The following is a 25,050-nucleotide window of genomic DNA, read 5'->3' as shown; positions in this document are numbered from 1 at the left end:
TTCCTACCCTACCAGGGTGTGTGTCGTTAGGGCCATCTGGGATGAGTCCATGTACCAAATGTCCGGCACAAATGCGATCCTCAATCAGTGCGGCTGTGATCTTTGACCCCAGCTTCATGGTAGGGAAGAAGCAGGCACCACAAAGTATCACTTCCATCCTCTTCTCAACAGGTCCACGTGGACCCCTCAGGCACCTTCCTGGCCACAAGCTGCTCTGACAAAAGCATCTCTGTGATTGACTTTTACTCGGGCGAGTGTGTTGCCAAAATGTTTGGCCATTCTGGTGGGTGTGCCTCTCCCTTTGGAACATCACCCGTCCTGCCCCCACATAGCCTTTGACTCAGAAGGTCAGTGCACCTTCTCTGCTCTGCTTCTAGAAATCGTCACCAGCATGAAGTTCACCTATGACTGTCGTCACTTGATCACAGTGTCTGGAGACAGGTTGGAAAGGCCTCGAGGCTGCCCCTGGCTGGCCTCCCGCTGGGAGTGTGTGAGGCCTACACTGTGGGGAGAGGAGGGGCTTCGACACTGGGAGCACCAGACTCGCACCTGCTTGTGCAGAGAGCTCTTCTGCGTGTCCCAGCTTCTCCTTACACAGCATGTACCTTGGTGGCACACCAGCCCTGAGTTCAAATCCCAGAACTGCCACTTATTTACTTGTGACCTTGACCAGATCTTTTCCCTCTCTGAGCCTCAGTTTGCTCCTTTTTTAAGAGAGTTGATGCTATCTACCTTAAAAATTATATGTGAGAATCAAATGAGATGATTATATAATATATCTATCATGCTAATATATTCTCATATATACTATATATAAATTATGTATAGATAATAATTTATAAGAAATAAAAATAAATTTCTGAGCACATGATTGGTGCCCAAGGAAGTTCCTTTTGTTACTGTCCTCAATTTACTTAAAATCCTTCCTTACGGCCCTCCCTTCTTGGTCTGGAGGCCTCCCGAGCAGGCTGTGGTTATTTGGGGTGCCCTGGGGCCTGCCCAGTGTGTAAACCTGGCATGCTCTGGAGCCCCTGCACTAAGCTGATGGGGTGTATTTTCCGGTAGGCACCAGGGAATAGGGTCTTGGCTGTGGTGATTTAGTGGCTCCAGAGTCAGATGACTTCCATAGTTACTGTCCCTCTCCCTTCCCACATCTCTCTCTGGCCTCTACAGCTGTGTGTTCATCTGGCATCTGGGCCCAGAGATCACCAATCGCATGAAGCAGCACTTGCTGGAAATGGACCATCGGGAGCGGGAGCAGCAGACGACAAAGGACTTGAAATGGAGCAGCCACCCCAGGTCCTAGCAGCCACCTGTACATCCCCATCTGTCCTCCCCCAGAGAAATATTTTCCTGCCCTAGGCCCCAAGAGGTACAATGCTGGGGATATAGCCACAGCCGAGACAGCCCTGGCCGCGCCTGGGGTTGGAGATGGACTTTGAATACAGAGTTATGATAACACATATGAGGAAGGTTTTGGAATGGAAAAGCAAAGTCCTTGGAGAGCCTGTGAGCATTGTGATGTGGGAAGCCCCAGGACGCTGTGGAGACCAGAGGAAGGCCCTGACCCAGCTGGGAGTGGGGAGGGAGGCGATCGGGGAAAGATCAGTGGTATTGAGATGTCTTCTTACTCTATAAAGTTTTTATGCTGTAAGACCACTTTTTTTTTTTGAATGAATGAATTCATATTCTAGTTTTTTATTTGGGATTTTGATATGGAGGTTTCAGTTTTATTGGGAGATTGTGGTGTTTTTTTTCTCTCCTGCCCCTGAGCTGTCCCTGTCTCTCTCTTATTTCTTTTTTTTTTCTTTTTTTTTTTTTTTTCTTTTTTTCTGAAGCTGGAAACAGGGAGAGACAGTCAGACAGACTCCCGCATGCGCCCGACCGGGATCCACCCGGCACGCCCACCATGGGGCGACGCTCTGCCCACCAGGGGGCGATGCTCTGCCCATTCTGGGCGTCGCCATGTTGCGACCAGAGCCACTCTAGCGCCTGGGGCAGAGGCCACAGAGCCATCCCCAGCGCCCGGGCCATCTTTGCTCCAATGGAGCCTTGGCTGCGGGAGGGGAAGAGAGAGACAGAGAGGAAAGCGTGGCGGAGGGGTGGAGAAGCAAATGGGTGCTTCTCCTGTGTGCCCTGGCCGGGAATCGAACCCGGGTCCTCCGCACGCTAGGCCCTGTCTCTCTCTTAAAGCTTTGTCATTGTCTCCCTGTGGGGTCAAGGCCTTGACATGCACTGCCTATCCTTCTGTGGTTTTGCATGTATTATAGGTATAGGCACCAGTGAGACAGCAGCTACCTTTGGCTCCTGGTTTGTTTGGGTTTTTTTGGTGTTTTTTTTTAAATTCATTTTAGAGAGGAGAGGGAGAGACAGAGAGAGAGAGAGAGGAGAGACAGAGAGAGAGAAGTGGGGGAGGAGCAGGAAGCATCAACTCCCATATGTGCCTTGACCAGGCAAGCCCAGGGTTTCGAACCGGCAACCTCAGCATTTCCAGGTCAACGCTTTATCCACTGTGCCACCACAGGTCAGGCTGGCTCCTGGTTTTGAGTCTCATACTCTATCCTGGGGCTGGAGCAGGTTCCTGGCTCCAGTGCCCACCCTGTGTTTTTATCTGCTGTATTCTAAAGGAGCTAAAATCTTTTTTTTTTTTTTTTTTTTTTTAGTGAGATAGGAAAGGAGAGAGATGAGAGTATCAACTCATAGTTGTGGCACCTTAGTTGTTCATTGATTGCTTTCTCATATGTGCCTTGACCAGGGGGCTCCAACCAAGCCAGTGACCCCTTGCTCAAGCCAACAACCTTTGAGCTCAAGCCAGTGACCACCAGATAATGTCTGATCCCACACTAAAACCGGCAACCCTGTATTCTAGCTGATGAGCCCGTGCTCAAGCTGGTGACCTCAGGATTTTGAACCTGGGTCCTCAGCATCCCAGGCCAACGCTCCATCCACTGCACCACCGTCTGCTCAAGCAAAGGAACTAAAATCTTATTGCTACCCCCTACTTCCCAAAACAGAACCCAGCAGCTCAGTACTCAAGCCCCACTATTTGCTTTGCTTTTCAAAGTTCCCATTACTGTGGCCCTTGGAAAGTTTGTCTTACTTTTTGAGCTGAGCCTTCCTTATTTCTCATTTATTGCAGTGATAGCTTTCTAGCAGAGTGGGTGAGACCTCCTAGCACCGTCTTGACCAGAGTCAGTAATATGTTCATATGGAACCTAGCACAGGGCTCTGGCCCTAGGCAGGTCCCTCTAGCACCCCATGTACCTATTTCTTTCCCTGCTTTTCTCATTTCTGGCTTCAGGCAGGAAACGTATGCATCCATGCCCAGTGAGATTTGCTCTCTAAGCCCCGGAGAGCAGACAGAGGATGAGTTGGATCAAGAATGTGAATCTGAAGAGTTGCTGAAGACACCATCCAAAAAGAGCTTGGATCCAGGTTGGGAAAGGCGCCTATCCAAAGGAGACCTCTTTGTCTGATCTGTGCTGGTGCAGTGGGTAAAGCATTGACCTGGAACGCCGAGGTCGCTGGTTCAAAACCCTGTGTGTGCCTGGTCAAGGCACATACGAGAAGCAACAACTATGGGTTAATGCTTCCCACTCTTACCCCTTCTCTCTCTCTTCTCTCTCTAAAATCAACAAATAAGAAAATAAAACAAAGGAGCCCTCTTTTGACCTCTGTCAAAGTAGGGGTCATTACTGGGTTTCACTACTTTGTTTTCAGTGCCTGGCACATACTGAAGCTCAACAGTCATATTGGTCAGGACTCTCTCACTATAACAGCAACCAGACTCTCGCTGGCATGAGCTGGAAAGAGAATTTATTGGTTCATGTGAAAGGGTTGGCTTCAGGCATAGCTGGATCCAGGTAGTCAGGTGATGTTAAAGGAATGTATTTTTCTCTATCTCATACCCTCTAGCTTTCTCCAAATTGGCTTTGTATCAGGCAGACTCTTCTTGGGAGGGGTTTAAAGAGATGTCCCAGGGGGGAAGCAGCATGTTAACCAGAGAACAGAATAGATTTTGTTGTTCAAGCAAAAGGGAAAGTAGTAGCTTAATGACTTTATAAAAGGTCAGGCCCTCCATAAATTTCTGCCCCTCTTGCATCTTGCCTTAGCACAGGCCCTCATGGTTGCAAGAGGGCTGCTTAAGTTCCAGGCATCAGAAGCATGGTTAATTTTCCTCCTAGAATCTCCTTTAGAAAGGAAAAATTTCCCAGAAATCCCTGACAGGCTTTTCTCAGGACCACTGACCGGGATTGTTCCAGCTATGAGAGGGACTGGGATCAGTGATTAGCACCAGGTGCTTTCAGTGTGGGTGGTAGGCTTTACCAACGAGGGGCCAAAAGGCACAGGCCAACTGGATGGCACATTGGTAGGCAACAGCAATGTGAGAATTCAGCCTTGGAAAAAGATCAGGGTAAGTCAGTTTCTTTGTCACCACCCTCACTCCCTATCCAGCGTCCTCTCCAAGGTGGCCAAGCTTATCAGTTTGGTTTGAATGCTTCTAGGCTTCTTCTTGAACATTAATATATATATATGTAGCCTGACCTGTGATGGCGCAGTGGATGGAGCGTCGACCTGGAAATGCTGAGGTTGCCGGTTTGAAACCCTGGGCTTGCCTGGTCAAGGCACATATGGGAGTTGATGCTTCCAGCTCCTCCCCCCCCCCCCTTCTCTCTCTCTCTGTCTCTCTCTCCTCTCTAAAAATGAATAAATAAAAAAATAAAATTAAAAAATATATATATATGTACATATTCATAGGAAACACATATTTATGTCCATAAATTATATTAAGCTACAGATATTCTGTATCTTTTTCCTCTCAAAAGTATGTTGGTGGATATAAAGCAGAGGCTTCCCTCTTTTAACCAGCATGATGGTAGGGTATTTTAAGTTAATTCCTCCGGGTGAGCATTTAGGTTTTTTCTAACTTGATGCTGTTGTGAAGGAGGCTGTGCCGACTGCTCGTGGGCCTCCGTGGGCACGAATGGGGGTGCTTCTCTGGGACGGAGGCCGAGGCCCGACACTGCTGGCCTCGGGCTTAGTGCACCTTTTCTCTTAGAAGAGACTCCCAAGGGCCTCCGAATCTAGTCGTTACTGCTCCACCCAGCAGTCAGTGGTAAGCCCTTCCTTCCCCCATACTTTTGCCTTCACCCAATAGTATGAAGCATTTTATTTCTGGTCGAATCTTTTTTTTTTTTTTTTTTTTTTTTTCATTTTTTAGGGAGGAGAGAGAGAGGGAGAGAGAAACAGAGAGAGAGAAGGGGGGAGGAGCTGGAAGCATCAACTCCCATATGTGCCTTGACCAGGCAAGCCCAGGGTTTCAAACCGGCAACCTCAGCATTTCCAGGTCGACACTTTATCCACTGCGCCACCACTGGTCAGGCTCTGGTCAAATCTTATGAGTAAAACATATTTCATTATGTAAATGTGCATTTCTCTGACAATTGATGAGGCTGAGCATCTTTTTTTTTTTTTTTAAGGGAGAGAGACAGAGGCAGGAAAGGAGAGAGATGGGAAGCATCAACTCATAGTTGTGGCACTTTAGGTGTTCATCAATTGCTTCTCATGTGTGCCTTGACCAGGGCTGGGGGTGACTCAAGCTGAGCCAGTGACCCCTTGCTCAAGCCAGCAACCTCTGGACTCAAGCCAGCAACCATAGTGTCATGTCTATGATCCCACACTCAAGCCAGTGACCTCAGGGTTTCGAACCTGGGACCTCAGCGTCCCAGGTCGATGTTCTATCTGCTGTGCCACCGCTGGACAGGCAAGCATCTTTTGCTATGTCTGTGGGTCTCTATGTTGTCTGTTTGGAGAATTGCCTGTTTATGTATGTTGCCCATTTGTGTGTTGGGTTGTTTTTATTCTATTTTCATGGGTTCCATGTGTTTCCAGATCCTCAGTGCCTGCTGACCAATGGCAAGCTGCCGCTCTGGGCGAAGCGGCTGGTGAGTCTGCCTGGGGGCTGGGACACCTGGGGGTGGCAAAGTATGGGTACCCTCGTCCATGCTCTTGTTTCTTCTAGCCCTTTCCCCTCCACATCTCTTTGCCCTGGAGAACCCCGTCGTTCTTCTAGGCATTGTTTTGGCCATCAGACACAGCAGTGAACAAGGCAGACAAAATCTCTACCTTCACAAGCTCACTTTTTGTGTAGGGGATGGACAGTATTCACAGTAAACTATTTGGGGAGCTGATTAAGTGCTACAAAGGAAAAAACGGAGAAGGAAAATAAGTAGTATTGGGGGAGGGATGACAATTTTCAGGTAAACAATAAAGGCCTCGCTGGGAAAATGATATTTGACCAGAGTGAGGAAAGGGAGACATGCAGGTCCTGATAAAGAATTTCACAGGCAGAGAGAACAGTTTGCAGGGGCAAAGACCATGAGCAGGATTGTGCTTAAAATGTTCAAGAAAGTGCAGGGGGACCCAGGTACCCCGATTGAGGGTGGACGAGGGGCAGAATGGGAGGAGAGGGCTCCGAGGGGCAATGGCAACAAGGTGACGTGGGGCTGTGGGGGCACTCCCTCAGTGCTCCTCATGGTCTTCCTCTACTTATTTTTTCCCCATTACACTGAGTGAGGTGGAGACGCAGGAGGGCTCTGAGCCGAGGACGGCCGTGATCTATGGCTGCCTGTTGGAAACAGACTGAGAGGCAAGCAGGAGGACCAGGCTGTAGACTGCTGCAGTAATCCAGGCAGGAGAGATTGGAGGCTGGACCAGGAGGAAGATGAAATGGTTGGATTCTAGAGGGATTTAGAAGGTGGAGCCAAGTGATTGGATTGTGAGAGAAAGAGAGGGATTGAAATGTTAGGATTGAATGAATGATTGTTATCTTATAGGAGGGGCAGACTAGGAACTGGTGGGTTAGAAGTTGCTGGTAGAGAGGCCCTGGTTGGTTGGCTCAGTGGTAGAGCGTCAGCCTGGCGTGCAGGAGTCCCAGGTTCAATTCCCGGCCAGGGCACACAGGAGAAGCGCCCATCTGCTTCTCCACCTCTTCCCCTCTCCTTCCTCTCTGTCTCTCTCTTCCCCTCCCGCAGCCAAGGCTCCATTGGAGCAAAGTTGGCCCGAGCACTGGGGATGGCTTTAGGGCCTCTGCCTCAGGTGCTAGAGTGGCTCTGGTTGCAACAGAGCGATGCCCCAGATGGGCAGAGCATCACCCCCTGGTGGGCATGCCGGGTGGATCCTGGTCAAGCACATGGGGGAGTCTGTCTGACTGCCTCTCTGTTTCCAACTTCAGAAAAATACAAAAATAAAAATAAAAAAGAAGTTGCTGGTAGAATTCTAAACCCTAGGTTAGACAGTTTATTTCAGGAACAGTGTCAGACTTCAGATCAAAGCCTGCAGGGAAATACCCCCTGCCATCCCCTTCCCTGCAGACCAGGTCAGGGCATCCGGCCATGCTCTCTCAGATACCCAAGCTTCTTCTTATCAGTGTATATTATAATTGGAGTTGTATTCAACAGGTAATCACTATACACTTAATTTGTGCAGGCTTTGTTTTAAGTCTTTTATATGTATCGTCTCATTTAATTCTCATTGAGGTAAGATATTTTCATATACCCATTTCACAGATAGGGAAACTAAGGTCCAAAGAGGTTAAATAACTTGTCCAAGGTCACACAACTAGGATTTAGAGGACGTAGAATCAACCCTAGGCAAGCTGGCTCCAGAGCCTAAATCTCAAACCCCCACCCTCCACTGTCTCTCAAGCAACAGTCTTGATAGTAGGCAGCAATGGGCTGGACCAGGATGGGAAGAAAAGCGGCTGTATCTTGGATGTGTTTGAATGGCAGAGGTGACAGAATTTGTTGGAGACATATAATGTCGAGGCCCTGGCCTGGTAGCTCAGTTGGTTAGAGCATTGTCCTGATACAAGGTTGTGGGTTTGATCACCCATTGGGCACATTCAAGAATCAGCCAATGAATGCATAAAAAAATGGAACAACAAATGGGTGTTTCTCTCTCTGTCTCCCTCTCTCCTTCCCTTCCTCTATAAAATCAATAAGAACTAAAAAAAGAAAAAGAGACAAAAAGAAAAACAATGTGAAGTATGAGGGACAGAGTAAGAGAGAGGAATGAAGGTTTGTGCAGGCTTTGAGGCCTGAGCACCTGGCAACAATAGCTGGGAGAGGAACGGCTGTAGGAGAAGCAGGTTTGGGAGTGCAGAGGTCAGTTTTCCACGTGTTCACTTTGAAATACCCACTAAGCCTCTCTGTGGAGCTGTAGAGCAGTTGCATGGGCACTTCCGAAGTTTAAGAGCAAGGTTCAGGCTGGAGCTAGATGTCTGAAAGTTTTTTACTTGTTTGTTTTAATTTATTTATTTATTTAGAGAGAAACATGGATCTGTTCCAGTTATTTATGCATTCTTTGGTTGATTCCTGTATGTGTCCTGACAGGGGATCGGAACTACAACTGTGGTGTATTGGGTTGATGTTCTAACCAACTGAGCTACGTGGCTGGGGGTGGAATTTATTTCTGAGTAGTGTTTAAAGGCAAGAGACTAGATGAGGTCCGTGGTGCAATGTCCTGGCCCTCACTGGAGTTGGTGATCACTTGGCTGGCTGGCTGACCATCCGTCACCCTCAGCTAGGAGATGACGATATGGCGGATGCCTCAGCTTTCCGCACCAAGCACAGCTACAAGCCACACGGCCGCTGGGCAGAGCGGGCTGACCAGGAGCCCCTCAGGACCATCCTGGATGTCCGTGACCTGGACTACCACTTTACCCCCATGAGCTTCAGCAGCCTGGAGAACTCCGTTCTGGATTCAGTGGAGCCGCAGCACCTGGAAGGCCTGTTGAGTGAGGTAAGGACCTCTTGGCCCAGCCTGGCTTGTAGCCCCTGAACCAAGGGCTCAGGATTTGGGGCCTCAGCACTCTCATTTTGAAAATAGGGTTGACTTTCCCAGTCCAGTCCAGGGCCGCAAGGGAATTACGGTGCAGAGCGGTGAGCCCCAGGCCTGGTGCAGAAAGAGACTTCCTAGGGCAGACCAGGAATCTGGGAGGTGGGTCATTTTAAGGGGTTAAGAGCTTGGGCCCAAGAGCAGGTTGTGCCTAAGTGGGAGCCATTTGAACAACTGGAGCCTGGTCCTCTTCCCAGCTGTGTGAATTAGAGCAAAGCTTGCCTCTCTGAGCTTCAGTTTTCAAAAATATGGTCATTAAAGCTTGACCTGTGGTGGCGCAGTGGATAGAACGTCAGCCTGGAATACTGAAGTTGCCGGTTTGAAACCCTGGGCTTGCCTGCTCGAGGCACATATGAATGCTTCTCACTCCCTCTCTCTCCCCTCTCTAAAATAATTCAATAAAATCTTTAGAATCTTTTTTTTTTTTAATCATATAAAAAAATGCCTAACCAGGTGGTGGCATAGTGGATAGAGTGTCGGACTGGGATGCAGAGGACCCAAGTTCAAAACCCTAAGGTCACCGGCTTGAGCACGGGGTCACTTGGTCTGCTGTAGCCCTCCACACACATACCTGGTCAAGGCACATATGAGAAAGCAATCAATGAACAACTAAGGTATCGCAATGAAAAACTAATGATTGATGCTTCTCATCTCTCTCTGTTCCTGTCTGTCTGTCTCTGTCTATCCCTCTCTCCGACTCTCTCTATCTCTGTAAAAAGAAAAAAAAAATAGCCCTCAGCCTGACCGGGCGGTAGCACAGTGGATAGAGCAGCAGACTGGGATGCAGAGGAACCAGGTTCGAGACCCCGAGGTCACCAGCTTGAGTGTGGGTTTATCTGGCTTGAGCAAAATGCTCACCAGCTTGGACCCAAGGTCGCTGGCTCGAGCAAGGGGTTACTCGGTCTGCTGAAGGCTCGCGGTGAAGGCACATATGAGAAAGCAATCAATGAACAACTAAGGTGTCGCAATGAAAAACTGATGATTGATGCTTTTCATCTCTCTCCGTTCCTGTCTGTCCCTGTCTATCCCTCTCTCTGACTCTCTCTCTCTCCCTGTAAAAAAGATAAAAATAAAAAAATACCCTCAGAGGCTAAGAACAGGGCCTGAGTACTCTTAGACGTGCTAAAGCAATTTTAGCTCTTATTATTTTCCAAATAAAATTCTTCTGTATTCTACTATATATGTTTTTGGGTTTTTTTGACAAAGTCAGAGAGAGGGACAGATAGGAAGGGAGAAAGATGAGAAGCATCAATTCTTTGTTGCAACATCTAAGCTGTTCGTTGATTGCAGGTTCATTTTTGCTTTCTCATATGTGCCTTGACTGGGGGCTATAGCAGAGCAAGTGACCCCTTGCTCAAGCCAGCAACCTTGGGCTTCAAGCCATGGACCTTTGGGCTCAAGCCAGTGACCCTGCGCTCAAGCTGGTGAGCCTGTGCTTAAGCCAAATGAGTTCTTGCTCAAGCTGGCGACCTCGGGGTTTCGAACCTGGATCCTCCACGTCCCAGTCCTATGCTCTATTCACTGCACCACCGCCTGGTCAGGCTTTCTTTCTTTTTTTTTTTAATGGCATAATATATATGCAGTTATGTGTATAAATCTTAGGTAAATGGCTTGATGAATTGTTACCTATGAAGATGTACCACCCAGGGAAAAATATAGACCATTTTCTACCCCCAGGAAGCCCTCTGTGCCCCTCCCAGTCAGTACTTCCATCCAAGGTAACCAGCATTCTTGCCTCTCTCGTCATGGGCTGGTTTGCTTGTTCTTGAGTTTCATATGAAGGGACTCTAGAGGGTTGGGGCCATACCTGTTCCTTGTTTGTGGAGGAGCTGATGATAGTGCAGCTGAGCGCAGAGTGAGCTCATGGTGAGCAAAGGGCTGGGCCCAGGCCCTGGTGCACAGTGAACATCCAACGGGGGCTGCCATTATTTCCCAGCATCTTTACTCTAAATATAATACTTAGAAACTTGCAAGGATCCTGGTTGCCACGGCTGCCTCAGGTGGCTGTGCCTTTTCACCTCACAGTCAGAGAATCCGCAGGAAGATGGTTGTAGGAATCCCTCCTTCCTGCCCCTGCAGAGGGAGTCCTCTGAAGCCAGAGAGGTCATCATCTCCCTGGAGGCGGAGGTGACCGTCCCAGGGACAAAGAGGTGGGTGTCCTTTGTCCCAACAGGAGCCTTAGTTGGAGAAAGCGTCCTGCGCATTGATAGGCACACTCTGGAAGAGCTGTTCTCCCGGGGGGCTGGGTTGGAAGGGGTGTGGTCCAGATGGCAGGGGCTTCCGGGGGAAGGGAGCCTTTGGAGGAGGCAGGAGAGGCAAGGTAGTGCTCCCGAGAGGAGCAGGGTGCAGGTGCCTCGGGGCTCTGGGTAGGGCCAGTTGTTTACTAACTAATATGTTATTTCCTCACCCCTGCCCCTATTGGCACTGCAGCAGTTACGGCTGGAAGGAGGTGGAGGAGGAGCCTGGAGACCAGCAAGGTGACCCTTATTTCAGGGTCTCCTCCACAGGCTCAAAGAATCAGAGCAAACTTAAGGGTGAGTGAGGGCCAGGCAAGGGCCCTGCCATAGTCTCTTCATTCAGCTAGGCCCCTTTCCGGGCACTGATGATGACCTTGACCCAGTCTTCCTGAAACTCAAGCGTCTGTTGCAGAAGACAGACAGAGTCTTGGATGTTACCTGAGAATTCTGGAGCCCAACTACCCACTGATGGGAGCCCAGCTCCACCACTCCCTCCAAGTGTAACCTTGTTGGTCCATAAAAGTAGGGGGTGGGTATTATTATCCCCGTTATCCAGATGGGGAAATTGAAGCCCAGAGAAACTGAGCCACTTACCTGACTCACTCAAAAAGGGCCTGGCTTTGGCCTCCTGACTCCCTCCCTCATCCCCTCTCTGCTCTTTTAGATTCAGGGGATTCAGAGGCCTACTTAGAGTGTACCTTCGCCACCATCCATTCCTCCCCTCCACAGCGGGACCCAGACCCAGACCCTGACCCTCAGTTTGTCATGACAGTGACCGCCATACCAGGTAAGCGGGGGCAGACACGAGGGGGCAGTGCCTGGGCCTGGCTTAGGGGGAGGCCATGATACAAACACCGGTCCCACACCAGCCCTGCACTTGGCGCCCACCGAGCCTCACTTGGAAGCCAGAGCCATTAGTCTTTGCTCCTCAGTCTGGTGGCAACAGGGTGTATGCTGGGTAAGTCCAGCTTTCTCCATTGTTAAATGCCTGGTGTCTGCCATGACTCCTGGTGTTAAAGGTTCTTCCCTGCCTGTCCCCTTTGTCTTTCCACAGAATGTCCTGGACCTGCAGATGAGTTGTCCCTCCCTGAGGTGCCAGGCATATCCAATGGCACCCTGCCCCAAACCCCCGAGCAAGAGAAGTTTCTCCACCACCACTTTGAGACACTTACTGACATGCACCCTAAGGGTAGGGCCCTCTTCCCTCAGTCCTCCTTGAGCAGGCTGTCCAGTGCTAGGCAATGTGGACCTCTCTGGGTTAGGCCTTTCCGCAGCGGGGCTGCTGAGGGGCGTGGGAGGGCATATGTTTTATCTTAAGGACTGAACTGAAGTTTCCTCTTCCTGCTCCAGTTGTTCTGTGTTGTCTTAATGGGGGTTTCTGAGGATCTGCCTGCTACTCTGCGCACACCTAGGACTGGTTGGCTGGAAGGATTCTGAGATCTCCCTTGGCATCTTCCCCCAGAGCTCTTGCACAGATCCCTAAGAGATGTGACGACCTCTGAGGATGAGGACTTTTTAAACCCCCGCTTAAGCATCTCCGCCCAGTTCCTCTCACGCCTCCAGAAGACATCCAGGTAGGAGCTGGTAAACTAGTGAATTGTCCAGCCTTCTTTATTCCCCCAAGGTGGGCTCTGTCCTCTCAGGCACCCCCAGGGCCGACACAACTGACTGGTTTCCTCTCCATAGGTTCAATCACGCCTTCCCTTCCCGGCTGCCCCTGCACCTCACAAAGTCCCCAGAGGTCAAACTCATAGACTTCGGCGGGAACCAGCCCAAAGTGGAGCCCCTGAGAGAAGCTACTGGCTACGCCTTCCCAGGCAGGACCAGTGTGAGTGTTTGGGCCACTTCTTCAGGACTTGGGGCTGGGAGCCAGGAGCCTTTGTCCTCACCTCAGGGCTGTGCTTGCAGATCTTCTCTGGAGGGAGGGCCAAGGAGCCCCTTGGCAACCTGGAGGCCTGGTGCCCACTGAGTGAGTATCTCCATCCCTAGAAAATAGCCTTGGACTTTTCAGCAAATGGCCCTTGGTGCCCAGCTAAAGCATGGGTAGGGATGGACAGGGTCCCCTCAGACCCTGCAGCCACTCTGTAGTGGGCCCTGTCTTTTAGCTCTATGGCTGGGGTGTGAGAATGAACTGGCTGCTTCCTTTACAAGCCCCTGCCTTCCCATGTCCCCCCCTCCTCAGTGCTGCCCACAGACAGGAAGCCTCTGACACCCACAGCCCTACCCACTCCAGGCCTCCATATCCCCTCCACCTGCTTCTACGTGGAGGCCACTGCCAGCTCCTGTGCCAAGATGTCACGCAGCATCTCCCTTAAGGACAGTGAGGACCCTGTCCTGGCTGAGTTGAGCAGGCCCCTCTGCAGGCCCTTATCCATGGGGGAGCTGGCCTCCCTGGGCCAGAAGCCTCAGGTCATCGCCACTGCAGCGGCACCCAGTTCTGACAGCGAGGGCCAGGAGCCTGCCCTGCTCTCCTGGGACAGCCATGAAGCCCGGGCCAGCCTCAGACCGACCCTGTCAAGCGTCTGTGATGGAATCCTACTGTCCCCAACTCCACTTGAGCCATCTACTACTTGTGTCTGGTCCCAGGAACCTGTGGCCACCCAGTCCGATGGCACAGTCACAACAGCTAGCTTCCCATCTCCCAGCCCTGCACGTGTGAGCTCCCTGAGGCTTCACAACTCCACCTTTCTCCCAAGGCTTCTGACCCCTAAGCCCCTTAACACCCCTGCCCAACTGGACAGCTCTCCACTTCCCAAGGCCATGCCTGGGGTCCCTGGCATCACCTCCCGCCTGGAGCTTACCCCTGGTGAGTGTCACTCATGGGATAAGGGATTGATTGTCTCCTAAGTTCATCCCATGTAAGCTCAGCTTCAGAGGTGGGCACTTGACCTGGCCACAGGCTGAACCATTCATACATTCATTTACTGAACTATATAGTGAACACTTTGTATATGTTGGGCTTTTTGATCTAGGCCCTGAGGACATGGATGGGATGTGGTGGTAAACAGGACTACAGAGAATTAACACCTTAATTAGGGAAGATGCCCAAACTAAATCTATGAGGAAAGTGTTAAGTTTATCATGAAATGACATGTGATAAGGAGAGAAATAAGAGAAAGGGTTTAGGGAGTGAGAAGTTGGAGTAGCGGTTACAGTTTTAAACAGGATGATGAGAAAAGGCTTCAGAGCAGGTGGTATTTGAGCAGAGACCTGCAGGAGGGGAGGGAAGGGAGCCTTGGGGACCGAAGAAAGTATTCCAGGCAGAGGAACAATAGTTGGGATTGGCCCGGCCACTCTGGCCTCTCTTCGATAATCTAGAAAGTAAGAGATGTCTTTCTCATTCCCTTACCTCTACCCCTAGATGCATCCCGTGTGGTCTGGGACAGCCCTGGACACTGGGGGGAGACCAGGGTGCCAGCCAGAGTCCTGTCCTCAGCTCCCCTTGAGCTGAGCAGTGTGGGGACCATTGTGTACAAACTGCAGACTGCCTTCCAAGAAGCCCTGGACCTTTACCACCTGGTGAGCCGAGCCCCAGGGTTGGGGAAAGGGCTGAGGGGTACCCCGGGACTGCCTGGACTGTGCTTGCTAACAAGGTTGGCACCATTGCAGATGATGGCCAGTGACCAGTTGAGTACCAGGCAGCTGCAGGCACGGGCTGAGCTGGCCTCCACCTTCCTTTGGATCCACAGCCAGTTAGAGGCCAGCAACTGGCTGGTTGAAAGTGATGTGGCCCCCGCCCAGGCCCTGTCCAGCCAAGGTCCTCCCTCCCCACCTACATTGTGCCCCCTGGCCAACCCAGATTTGCGTGTCCTGCTGGAACACTACTCGGAGCTGCTGGTGCAGGCCGTGCGGAGGAAGGCACAGGGGGACTGAGGGCCAGCAGCTCTGCCATCTTCTGATAAAATGTGTATTTTAAGCAAATAAACTGACAACTTGAAGGAATGGTTCCTGGTGCCTATCCTAGCATATCTATAAAGTCCCCTTCAGGTGTGTGCAGGGGCAGAGGGTGGAGAGCAATGTTCTGGTGGACCAGCCTAGGAAACTCATAACCCCCTATGCTAGCTAGGTCCTGCTCTCAGAATTTGTCAATGGGAACAACATTCCCAAGAAGTTTGTGAGCTGCAGTAATGATGATCCCAGCACCTGGTTCCCGAGCCTTATCCACAGCCCACCAAGCTGCTGAGGGATCACGTGTGGTCCTTGCCCTTGGAAGGGCCAGTTCTTCCCAGCCGCTTCTGATGCCCAAGAACCCACTGGAGCTGCTTTGATCACCATGTGCCAGACCCCGACCACCAGTACAACGCTGGCCCCTGGGCCAGGTCCATGCTGGATCCTCTGAGGTCCAGGCTTTTGTCCCCATCTGCAGCAGGGTAACTTGAGGAGAGATAAACAGGCTTATCCACTGGACAATCCAGGCAGCATGCCCAGGCCACCCAGCAGCTGGACAGTAATTCCCCAGCAAGGAGGACTGTGTCCAGCCTCAACATTCCATGAGCTCCCAGCACTGATCACAGCTTCCCCACGTAGCAAGTATCTGGCCTTGTAGCATGTCTGCTAAGAGGCCCTCTCGTGACCACAGAGACCCCCTGTCCCAGGCCCAGGTGTATAAAAAGGAAGCGAGCAGGGGCCGGGACTCTCCTAAATACAGTCCTACCATGGGGACTGCTGTGGTCTAAGCCCCCACGTGCAGCGAGTTCCTTCCCGCTCTGTTTGATGGTCATGGCCCACCAGAAACAGGCTCCGAGAGACCCAGGGTCCCATAGAGCTGCGACCCAAACCTAGGCTTGCCTGGTGGTAGAGCCAGACCCTTCTACAAGAGGACATGGCCCTCTCTCCTGCCTCCATAAACACTGTCACATCAGAAGCAATCATGTGGTTTTAAAAATAAATCCTGCTGGTGCCCAGTGCCTATCACTGTTCTACATTTTAGAGGTAGACGAGGAACAGGACAAGCAAACTATATCAGCCCTTGTAGCATTCACTTTCTAGAGAATAAAACAGAAATGAAAACAACTGTAGCCTGACCAGGTGGTGGCACAGTGAATAGAACGTCGAACTGGACGCAGAGGACCCAGGTTTGGAATCCTGAGGTTGCCGGCCTGAGCTCAGGCTCATCCAGCTTGAGCACAAGGTCACTGGCTTGAGCCCAAAGGTAGCTGGCTGGAAGCCCAAGGTCGCTGGCTTGAGCAAAAGGTCACTGGCTCAGCTGTAGGCCCCCGCCCCCCATCAAGGCACATACAAGAAAACAATCAATGAACAACTAAGGAGCCACAATGAGGGATTGATGCTTCTTACCTCTCTCCCTTCCTGTCTGTGCCTATCTGTCTCTCTCACTGTCTTCTATCACAAAAAATAAAAATAGAATAAAGTAAAACAACTGTATTACTAGTTAAACTGAGGGAATTCACTGTGCTGGTTGAAGTGTCAGGTAAAGCCTTTCTGAGGTGACATTTGAGTTAAGGCTTGATAAGAGGGCATAGGCCACATGGACATCTCAGGAAAGTATCCAGGTGGACAGAACAACCAGTGCAAAGGTCCTATGAGGGGACCGAAGGTACATATAAGGAATAGCAACAAAGCCAGGATGGCCATAATAGAGTGAGCTTGGGGAGAGACAATGAGAGGAAGAATGAGATTGCTCTGGGCAGGGCTTTGTTGCTTCACATTTAAATCCAAGAAACATTCACAACACAATTTTCTCCTAAATAAAGTCCCTGATATTTGTGTTTGGGATGATGCTCAATCTTGTTTATTTTTCTTTCTTTTTTTTTTTTTTTCATTTTTCTGAAGCTGGAAACAGGGAGAGACAGTCAGACAGACTCCCGCATACGCCCGACCGGGATCCACCTGGCATGCCCACCATGGGGCGATGCTCTGCCCACCAGGGGGCGATGCTCTGCCCATCCTGGGCATCACCATGTTGCGACCAGAGCCACTCTAGCGCCTGGGGCAGAGGCCAAGGAGCCATCCCCAGCGCCCGGGCCATCTTTGCTCCAATGGAGCCTTGGCTGTGGGAGGGGAAGAGAGAGACAGAGAGGAAGGTGCGGCGGAGGGGTGGAGAAGCAAATGGGCGCTTCTCCTGTGTGCCCTGGCCAGGAATCGAACCCGGGTCCTCCGCACGCTAGGCCGACGCTCTACCGCTGACCAACCGGCCAGGGCTCTTGTTTATTTTTCAAAGCTCCCTCTCCCTGCCTTAGTGAACCCGGGTGGTCCAGGGCTCATGATTGGGGGCACCACCTGTGCCAGGACGCTTCTTGCCCAGGTCCACAGGCCACCCACTCTCCTTGCTCTTGCCTAGTTTGGCCAGTCACTTAAGATCCGAGGCAAAGTTTGGCATCTAGGCCACTGGACACCCAGGGGACCAACCTGAGGCACTGGCCCTCATGAAATTTACCCTTTCTCCCACCCTGTGTTACAGTTAAGCCACTCCAAATAGCAAACACCTGAATTGGGGGGGTGCATGCTGTAGGGACATTTCTTACTCTTGATTATGTTTCTGCTGTATCCCCTTCTATGAGCCTGAGTTTCCCCCTCCACCTTAGGCCCTCACAGTTGTAACGTGTCCGCCATGCACTCAGCAGAGCATGCCTCCCAACCAGGAGTAAAGGCATGAAGCAGGGCAGCTCCAAGGTAACGGGGGAAATTGCAGAGCCTTCCTAGGTGCCTTTCCCTTCAGAGCAGCCACGGGCAATGGGCATAGAAATCGCTTTGATTCACTTGGACCAACCATCTCTCCCATCCTGGGCATACTGCTTAAACAAAACTGGATTCTCAGCACAAAAGGAGGTGGGCTGGTGGTTCGGGAGAATCTAATGATTCTGCCACTCTTCACTTCCTAATGCCAAGCTCTTCAGCCCTACAAGGCCCAGATTTTCTTTCTTTTATTTATTTATTCATTTTTAGAGAGGGGGGGAGAGAGAGAGAGAGAGAGAGAGAGAGAGAGAGAGAGAGAGAGGAGGAGAGAGGAGCAGGAAGCATCAACTCTCATATATGCCTTGACCAGGCAAGTACAGGGTTTTGAACCAGCGACCTCAGTGTTCCCAGGTCGACGCTTTATCCACTGCACCACCAGAGGTCAGGCCCAGATTTTCTCTTGAACAGACCAGCTGGTTAAGAAACCACTGCTGATGAATGTGTGTGCAGGTAGTTTATGGACCAGCGGAATCTCAGCAGGAAGAGGAGAGCATGTTCACATGGGATATTTCAGAACGTTTGCTGAAGGAGTAATTTGCGAAGGAGTGGGCAGGGAAGAGGGAAACCCCAGCACCTCAGACCTGGTACCAGCAGAGGGCTGTCACCCCCATCCTAGATCACAAAGCACAGGGAGTGAAGTGAGACCAGAAGAGCAAATCTTGGAGAGAAGGTTGTTCTGAGGGGACCCGTGTCCCTGGTAACCCCACATAGATGGAGTTTGGGGAACCCCTTCCCACATCTGCAGGGATGTCCATGCCCTACTGGAAGCCGGAAGGCCCAGGAGCACAGATCACGCTGTCCACCCAGGTCAGCCTCCCACAGCACAGAGCAGGGCACGGAGGGAGCCTGGGCGCAAATAAAGACACCCAACCGCAGATTTATTTCCTGTGTTTTCAGCAACATTGGAATCAGTTGCCCCAAGAGACACATGTTGGGATGAAAACCTGGGTACTGAACAGAAGCAGGATGGCTCCCCATTCACCAGCTCCTTCTTTGGGCAACCGGCCCCTGCACTCCACATCAGACAGCTCCTAGATACTGGGCTTCCCGACCTGTGCCAGGCATACCAGTCAAGGCTGCACGAAATCCAACAAAACTGTTGGGTGGTGACACTTAAAACTCCATTTTGCCCTGGCTGGATAGCTCCGTTGATTGGAGCACCAGCCCAGAGCACAGAGGTTGCCGGTTTGATTCCTGGTCAAGGCACATACAGGACCGGATCAATGTTCCTGTCTCTCTCTTCCCCCCACACCCTTCCTCTCTGGCTAAAAATCAGTCAATAAATTTTTTTTTTTTTTTAAAAGAACATTTTACAGTTGGGTCAGTTGAAACTCAGGCGCTTGCCTAGCCACCCGACCCCTCAAGACTTCCTAACAACCCCTCCGTTTATACGTCTGCTGCATGTCAGATCCCGGGCTCGGCATTCCCCCCACAGGATCTGCATGGATCTTCAACACAAACTGGAGATGGGGAAACTCATTAGTTCCATTTTCCAGATGAAGAAACAGGCTCAGCAAGAAGTGACTTGACCCAAGAGATAAAAGTGGCAAAGCTCTGGGCAGCAGACTCTCAGTGCCGCCTCTCTTGCTTCCACAAATGAATCAGCAGGACTGACTCTAGGGAACGTGCAGAAATGAATAAATATTGCTTCTTTCACCACCAAGCCTTTGTAAGACTGTTGCCTCGCCCTGGAACGCTTCCCTTTCAGCCCTAAACCTCTTCATCCTTCAGGGTTCATACCCAGGAAGTTGTCTGGCAATCCTTAGGCTGGATCAGGAGCTCCCTCTCTCTCCCCACCCTCCGGACGCCCCGTGTTCTCCCACGGCTTGGATCATTCCGCCTGTGCTTGCCCCATCATGTCTTGGTCATTCTGAGCATTCACTGGTGTGTCTCCCCCACAGACTGAACTGTGTGTTTGTTTTCAGTGCTGAGCTAGATCTGGTCTATACTTGGAACTCAGAGAATTGTTGGGTCAATAAATGAGAGAAAGTAACTGCATGAGGAATGTTCCAAATCCTTAACCCCTGGTTAAGAGGCCAATGACCAGTCTAGTACACAGCCAGGCCAGGGTGCTGAGGTAAGGGCCTCAGAGCCCCTGGCTATGTTTCTGGAAGGTGGGGGTGGGGGACGTGTCTCAGGCAGTCACTCACTGGACTAAGTAAGTCAGGCACTCACTAGGAGCTGGACTATTAAAGCAGTATTTTAATGCTGGCCACACCTAACTGTATGCTCTGGCTAAAAATCAGTTCTGGGCTGATCTGAGGATCAGATCATCTGAGGATCAGAGAGGTGGAGCTTCCTGACTGAAGATGCACAGTCTGGATTCTCACTCTGTTCTTACCTATTAGACACTGCTGTCCCTCCATCCCCTGGAGCAAGCATTCACAGTCACTGCCTTCCCTAATTCCTTAGGCAGCTGCTGTGATTTGAATAACCAAGCAGGATGTTGGATGCCCAATAGTGACTGATTTGCCTGACATAGTCCCTTGGATCCTTGGCCCTGCTGGTAAGATGGGAAGACACTCAAAACCACTGGGGCTTTTGTTTCCTCTTCCTACCCACAAGAGCTGCCTAGGCTACAGTCTTGCCCTTGTTTGACCTCCTTGGGGGTCCTAGCACTTGTTGGCCCCTTAGGAATCTGTCATAGAAGCGGGAAGAATGGTGGCCCCCAAGGCAGAGGTAGTAACTGGGGCCAACTAAGTCTATTCCCTGGGCCTATCATGAAATTTTCCCTGAAGGAATGAGGCTCCTTCATGGCTTCCCCCTCCCTTTCCACCTCTGATAGTCTTTCTGGGGCTGAGATCTTACCACAGGTAGCTAAGGCAGTGTGTGTGTGTGTGTGTGTGTGTGTGTGTGTGTGACCATCTTACTATTCCCAGAGGTGATTGATGCCCTATGCCTTTCTGGTCAGGAGTAGGCATTTGCAACCACCTGATTGGGGCCACCTTCCTGACCAGCTCCGGGGAGACACCTGTGTCTTAGCTGGGACTGTCACTAAGCCTGGAGGTGAGAGGTAGGGGGGCAGGGGAGACACAAAGCATCACCCTCTGGTTTTTCTTCTCAGATTGCAGCAGCCTGGTATACCAATCTTCCGGCCTTGGGGAATCCTGGGCAGTGGTGAGTCCACGGGTGGCCCACGAGATCCTGTTCAGTTTCACTTCTGTCCACTCTTAGCCTCAGCAAAACCTGACTGTCCCTTTTCTCAAACCCATTGCACCTGTCTCTCCAGTCTCAGGACCTTTTTACCCATTGTTCTCTCTTCTGGGAATGCCTTTCCTTTTTTAGTAGTGAGCCATTAGGCCTCATCCCAAGCACCACTTCCCCAGGGTTGGCAGCCGCAGCTCCTACCCTTCGGGATCTCTCTGTTCCATGCGGCAGAACAGGATTCAAGCCAACAAGTGGAGATTTGCTTTGTCAGAGGATCAGACAAGGTGACAGAAGCAGGGTGCGGATGGGGATGAGATTGAGACCTTTCAGAAGGGATATTCTGTGCATGCACTGGGAGGATATCACTAGCCAAATGTAAGTGTGCTCAAGATTATTTCAGTATTTTTTAATTAATTAATTAATTATTATTATTTTTTTTTACAGAAACAGAGAGTAAGTCAGAGAGAGGGATAGACAGGGACAGACAGACAGGAACAGAGAGAGATGAGAAGCATCAATCATTAGTTTTTCATTGTGCGTTGCAACACCTTAGTTGTTCATTGATTGCTTTCTCATATGTGCCTTGACCACGGGCCTTCAGCAGAACGAGTAACCCCTCGCTGGAGCCAGCGACCTTGGGTTCAAGCTGGTGGGCTTTTGCTCAAACCAGATGAGCCCGCGCTCAAGTTGGCGACCTCGGGGTCTCGAGCCTGGGTCCTCTGCATCCCAGTCCGACGCTCTATCCACTGTGCCACCACCTGGTCAGGCTATTTCAGTATTTATTGAGAACCAGGAACTGTTCTAGACCATGGGTATTTAGCAGGAGTGACAAAAATTCCTTTCTTCCTGGAGTTTATAATCTGGTGGCGGCTGCAGGTATAGACAAAATTAGGAAAATATATATTATGTTTGAAGATAGTTATGTGCTATGGAAAAATAAAATTAAGGTTAAGGGCCATGGGGCATGGTCAGGGAAGGCCTTGGAGAAAGGGTGGCATTTGCACACTGTGCAGATGGGGAACCAGAGGTGAGGGACTTTTGTGAGCTCCACTGAGACTGGTGAGGCCTTGGATTCTAAGAGGAACCAGAGAAGATTCTCCTGGTTGTGGAACCGGAGAATGTGTCAGGGCTTTGTGAGCTCTGAATGAGTGAGAGGGAAGTGTTTTCCCTGTGTGTTGCTCATCGGGTGGTGCGAGACTTTAATAAAGGAATGGCCGGCCATTCTTTGGCTCCACTGTTTAACATCTGCCCGAATTCAATGGAACCTTCCTGTGCATGGCCACATCGGCGGCAGCGGCTCCTGGCCATACACACACACAAATAGTCTCTGGCCTTCCCACATCTCCTTGATTGAGTTCTAGGCACTCCATTTGCTCCAGTGTGCGTGTGTGTGTGTACTCCATTTGCTCCAGTGTGTGTGTGTGTGTGTGTGTGTGTGTGTGTCTCTAACTCCCATGTCATGTCTCTCCCATGGCCGGTACAGGGCATGTTGGTCACCACCCCCCAGGGATCCTGGGCTGCTTGGCTGCCCATTCTGCCCCAAGGCCTTCCTGTCGCAGGGCATGCTGACAAGACCCCTCAAGTGCCACAGCCCTCCATGATGCCATGTGAGCCACTGTTGTGGTAAGGGCTTTCATGACATCTCTGACCTCAAGTACCACACAAGGACTTACACCAGTGAGCAGTGGCAAGGACATGGAGGGGCTGCTGGGCCTTGGATGGGAGGTGCCCTGGATGTGTTTTCATCTATATTTGGAGGGCCAAGACTCAGCCATCAGGAGGCTTGGAACCCCACATATTTAAGCAAGTGGGTATAAGGTGGCACCAGGGTAGGGGGCCTGCTGAGGGGGCTGTAGAGTGACGACAGGTACAGTCATCCCTCGCGATATCACAGTTCACTTTTCGTGGTCTCACTGTATTGCAAATTTTTAAATTGTATATATCTAATTTTGTATTGAGGATCTTTCACTATATAGGTATTTTTATATATTTATTATTTTAATTATTTTTGTGGTAAAATAAGCATTTTGTAGCCTAAAAAATTGAAAACAGCCTGACCAGGCGGTGATTCAGTGGATAGAGCATGGGACTGGGATGCGGAAGGAACCAGGTTCAAGACTCCGAGGTCGCCAGCTTGAGCGCGGGCTCACGTGGCTTGAGCAAAAAAAAGCTCACCAGCTTGGACCCAAGGTCGCTGGCTCAAGCAAGGGGTTACTCGGTCTGCTGAAGGCCTGCAGTCAAGGCAAATATGAGAAAGCAATCAATAAACAACTAAAGTGTCGAAACGAAAAACTGATGATTGGCCTGGCCAGGCAGTAGCACAGTGGATAGAGCGTCTGACTGGGATGCAGAAGGCCCAGGTTTGAGACCCTGAGGTTGCCTAAGCTTGAGCGCGGGCTCATCTGGTTTGAGCAAAGCTCACCAGCTTGGACTCAAGGTCGCTGGCTCAAGCAAGGGGTTACTCGGTCTGCTGAAGGCCCGCAGTCAAGGCACATATGAGAAAGCAATCAATGAACAACTAAGGTGTCTCAATGAAAAACTAATGATTGATGCTTCTCATCTCTCCAGTTCCTGTCTGTCCCTCTCTATCCCTCTATCTCTCTCTCTCTGTCCCTGTAAAAAAATAATAAATAAATAAGATTTTTTAAAAATTGAAAATATAGCCTGACCAGGTGGTGGCGCAGTGGATAGAGCATCGGACTGGGATGTGGAAGGACCCAGGTTCGAGACCCCGAGGTCGCCAGCTTGAGCACGGGCTCATCTGGCTTGAGCAAAGAGCTCACCAGCTTGGACCCAAGGTCGCTGGCTCCAGCAGGGGGTTACTCAGTCTGCTGAAGGCCCACGGTCAAGGCACATATGAGAAAGCAATCAATGAACAACTAAGAAGTCGCAACATGCAACGAGAAACTGATGATTGATGCTTCTCATCTCTCTCCGTTCCTGTCTGTCTGTCCCTGTCTATCTCTGCCTCTGTAAAAAAAAAAAAAAAAAAAAAATTTGAAAATATAAAAAGTATATAAAAATATTGACATATTAGTATTCACTGCTGAGTACCCTTACAGAATTCTATGTTGTTAAAATTATATAAGTTTAGCCTGACTAGGCAGTGGCTCAGTGGACAGAGCGTCGGACTGGGATGCGGAAGACCCCAGGTTCGAGACCCCGAGGTCGCCAGCTTGAGCAAAAAAAAAAAAACAACTCATCTGGCTTGAGCAAAAAAGCTCACCAGCTTGAGCCCAAAGGTTGCTGGCTCAAGCAAGGGGTTACTCGGGTCTGCTGAAGGCCTGTGGTCAAGGCATGTCTGAGAGCAATCAATGAACAACTAAGGTGTCACAACGAAAAACTGATGATTGATGCTTCTCATCTCCCTCCATTCCTGTCTATCCCTCTCTCTCTCTGTCCCTGTAAAAAAAAAAAAAATATATATATATATAAGTTTAAGAGTGTAGAAAGTGTTTAAGAGCATAGGAAGTGTTTATAGTGTGGGAAAGGTTTATGAGTGTGGGGAGGGTTTAGAAAGTCTTAAAATATATATAAATAATAAAATAAATATAAGGTCGCTACTTTGCGGATTCTCACCTATCACGGGGGGTTCTGGAAACTAACCCCTGCGATAGACAAGGGACCACTGTACTGGTTACAGGACTCAGGTTCCAGATTGAAAAGTGCAAGGGAAAGACTCAGCCCTCCTGGCCTCAGGGGAAGAAACATCCTGGTGGGGACGAGGACACAGGTACCTGGCCATGTTTCTGCTGAGGTTGTAGATGGTGGGATGGAGGCAGATCTCCAGAACTCGGAGTAGGATTGGGGGAATGCTCACAGAGGGCAAGGTGGGTTGGCTTTGGCCTGGAAGTTATTCCCCTCTCTGTTTCCCCCCCCTCCGCCTATCTATGCAGGGATCCATCCACCCATTCTGCTGCAGAGCTTGTGGGAAAGCATTTACACTGCGCTACCCGCTTGACATGCTTCTTGCCAAAGGTGCACGGGCAGCCAGTCAGTTACTCTTACCATCAGCAGCGTGAGAAATTGCAAGTGTGCGAGGATTGTGTCTTGTACCACGCTGCTTGAGACTGTG

The 25,050-nt window shown here is 50.4% G+C and overlaps 3 protein-coding genes across 3 annotated transcripts in view; 2 read left to right on the top strand and 1 right to left on the bottom strand.

Moving 5' to 3' along the window:
* The window catches only part of WDR62 (WD repeat domain 62), a 59,069-nt gene extending 44,010 nt beyond the window's left edge, over nt 1-15,059 (top strand). Inside the window, exons 17-32 of the mRNA XM_066348425.1 lie at nt 172-283; nt 378-441; nt 1,174-1,299; nt 3,302-3,435; nt 5,893-5,945; nt 8,584-8,802; nt 10,924-11,048; nt 11,329-11,432; nt 11,800-11,922; nt 12,190-12,324; nt 12,598-12,709; nt 12,822-12,963; nt 13,044-13,104; nt 13,318-13,941; nt 14,497-14,654; nt 14,745-15,059. Coding sequence (XP_066204522.1) covers nt 172-283; nt 378-441; nt 1,174-1,299; nt 3,302-3,435; nt 5,893-5,945; nt 8,584-8,802; nt 10,924-11,048; nt 11,329-11,432; nt 11,800-11,922; nt 12,190-12,324; nt 12,598-12,709; nt 12,822-12,963; nt 13,044-13,104; nt 13,318-13,941; nt 14,497-14,654; nt 14,745-15,008 — 2,556 coding nt within the window. The 3' untranslated portion in view covers nt 15,009-15,059. The remainder of the gene's footprint in view (nt 1-171; nt 284-377; nt 442-1,173; nt 1,300-3,301; nt 3,436-5,892; nt 5,946-8,583; nt 8,803-10,923; nt 11,049-11,328; nt 11,433-11,799; nt 11,923-12,189; nt 12,325-12,597; nt 12,710-12,821; nt 12,964-13,043; nt 13,105-13,317; nt 13,942-14,496; nt 14,655-14,744) is intronic.
* Nucleotides 1-25,050, bottom strand: part of POLR2I (RNA polymerase II subunit I) — a 95,881-nt gene that overhangs the window by 68,859 nt on the left and 1,972 nt on the right. The window lies entirely within an intron of this gene.
* Nucleotides 20,717-25,043, top strand: OVOL3 (ovo like zinc finger 3). The gene is given in 6 exon segments (XM_066350212.1): nt 20,717-20,801; nt 20,893-20,943; nt 22,448-22,485; nt 22,487-22,650; nt 24,874-24,949; nt 24,951-25,043. Coding segments are annotated over 6 exon segments (507 nt in total).

Source organism: Saccopteryx leptura, chromosome 9 (assembly GCF_036850995.1).
Source record: "Saccopteryx leptura isolate mSacLep1 chromosome 9, mSacLep1_pri_phased_curated, whole genome shotgun sequence".
Taxonomy (NCBI): domain Eukaryota; kingdom Metazoa; phylum Chordata; class Mammalia; order Chiroptera; family Emballonuridae; genus Saccopteryx; species Saccopteryx leptura.
Note: the sequence above shows the minus strand (reverse complement) of the source record. Positions and strands in the feature narration are given on the sequence as shown.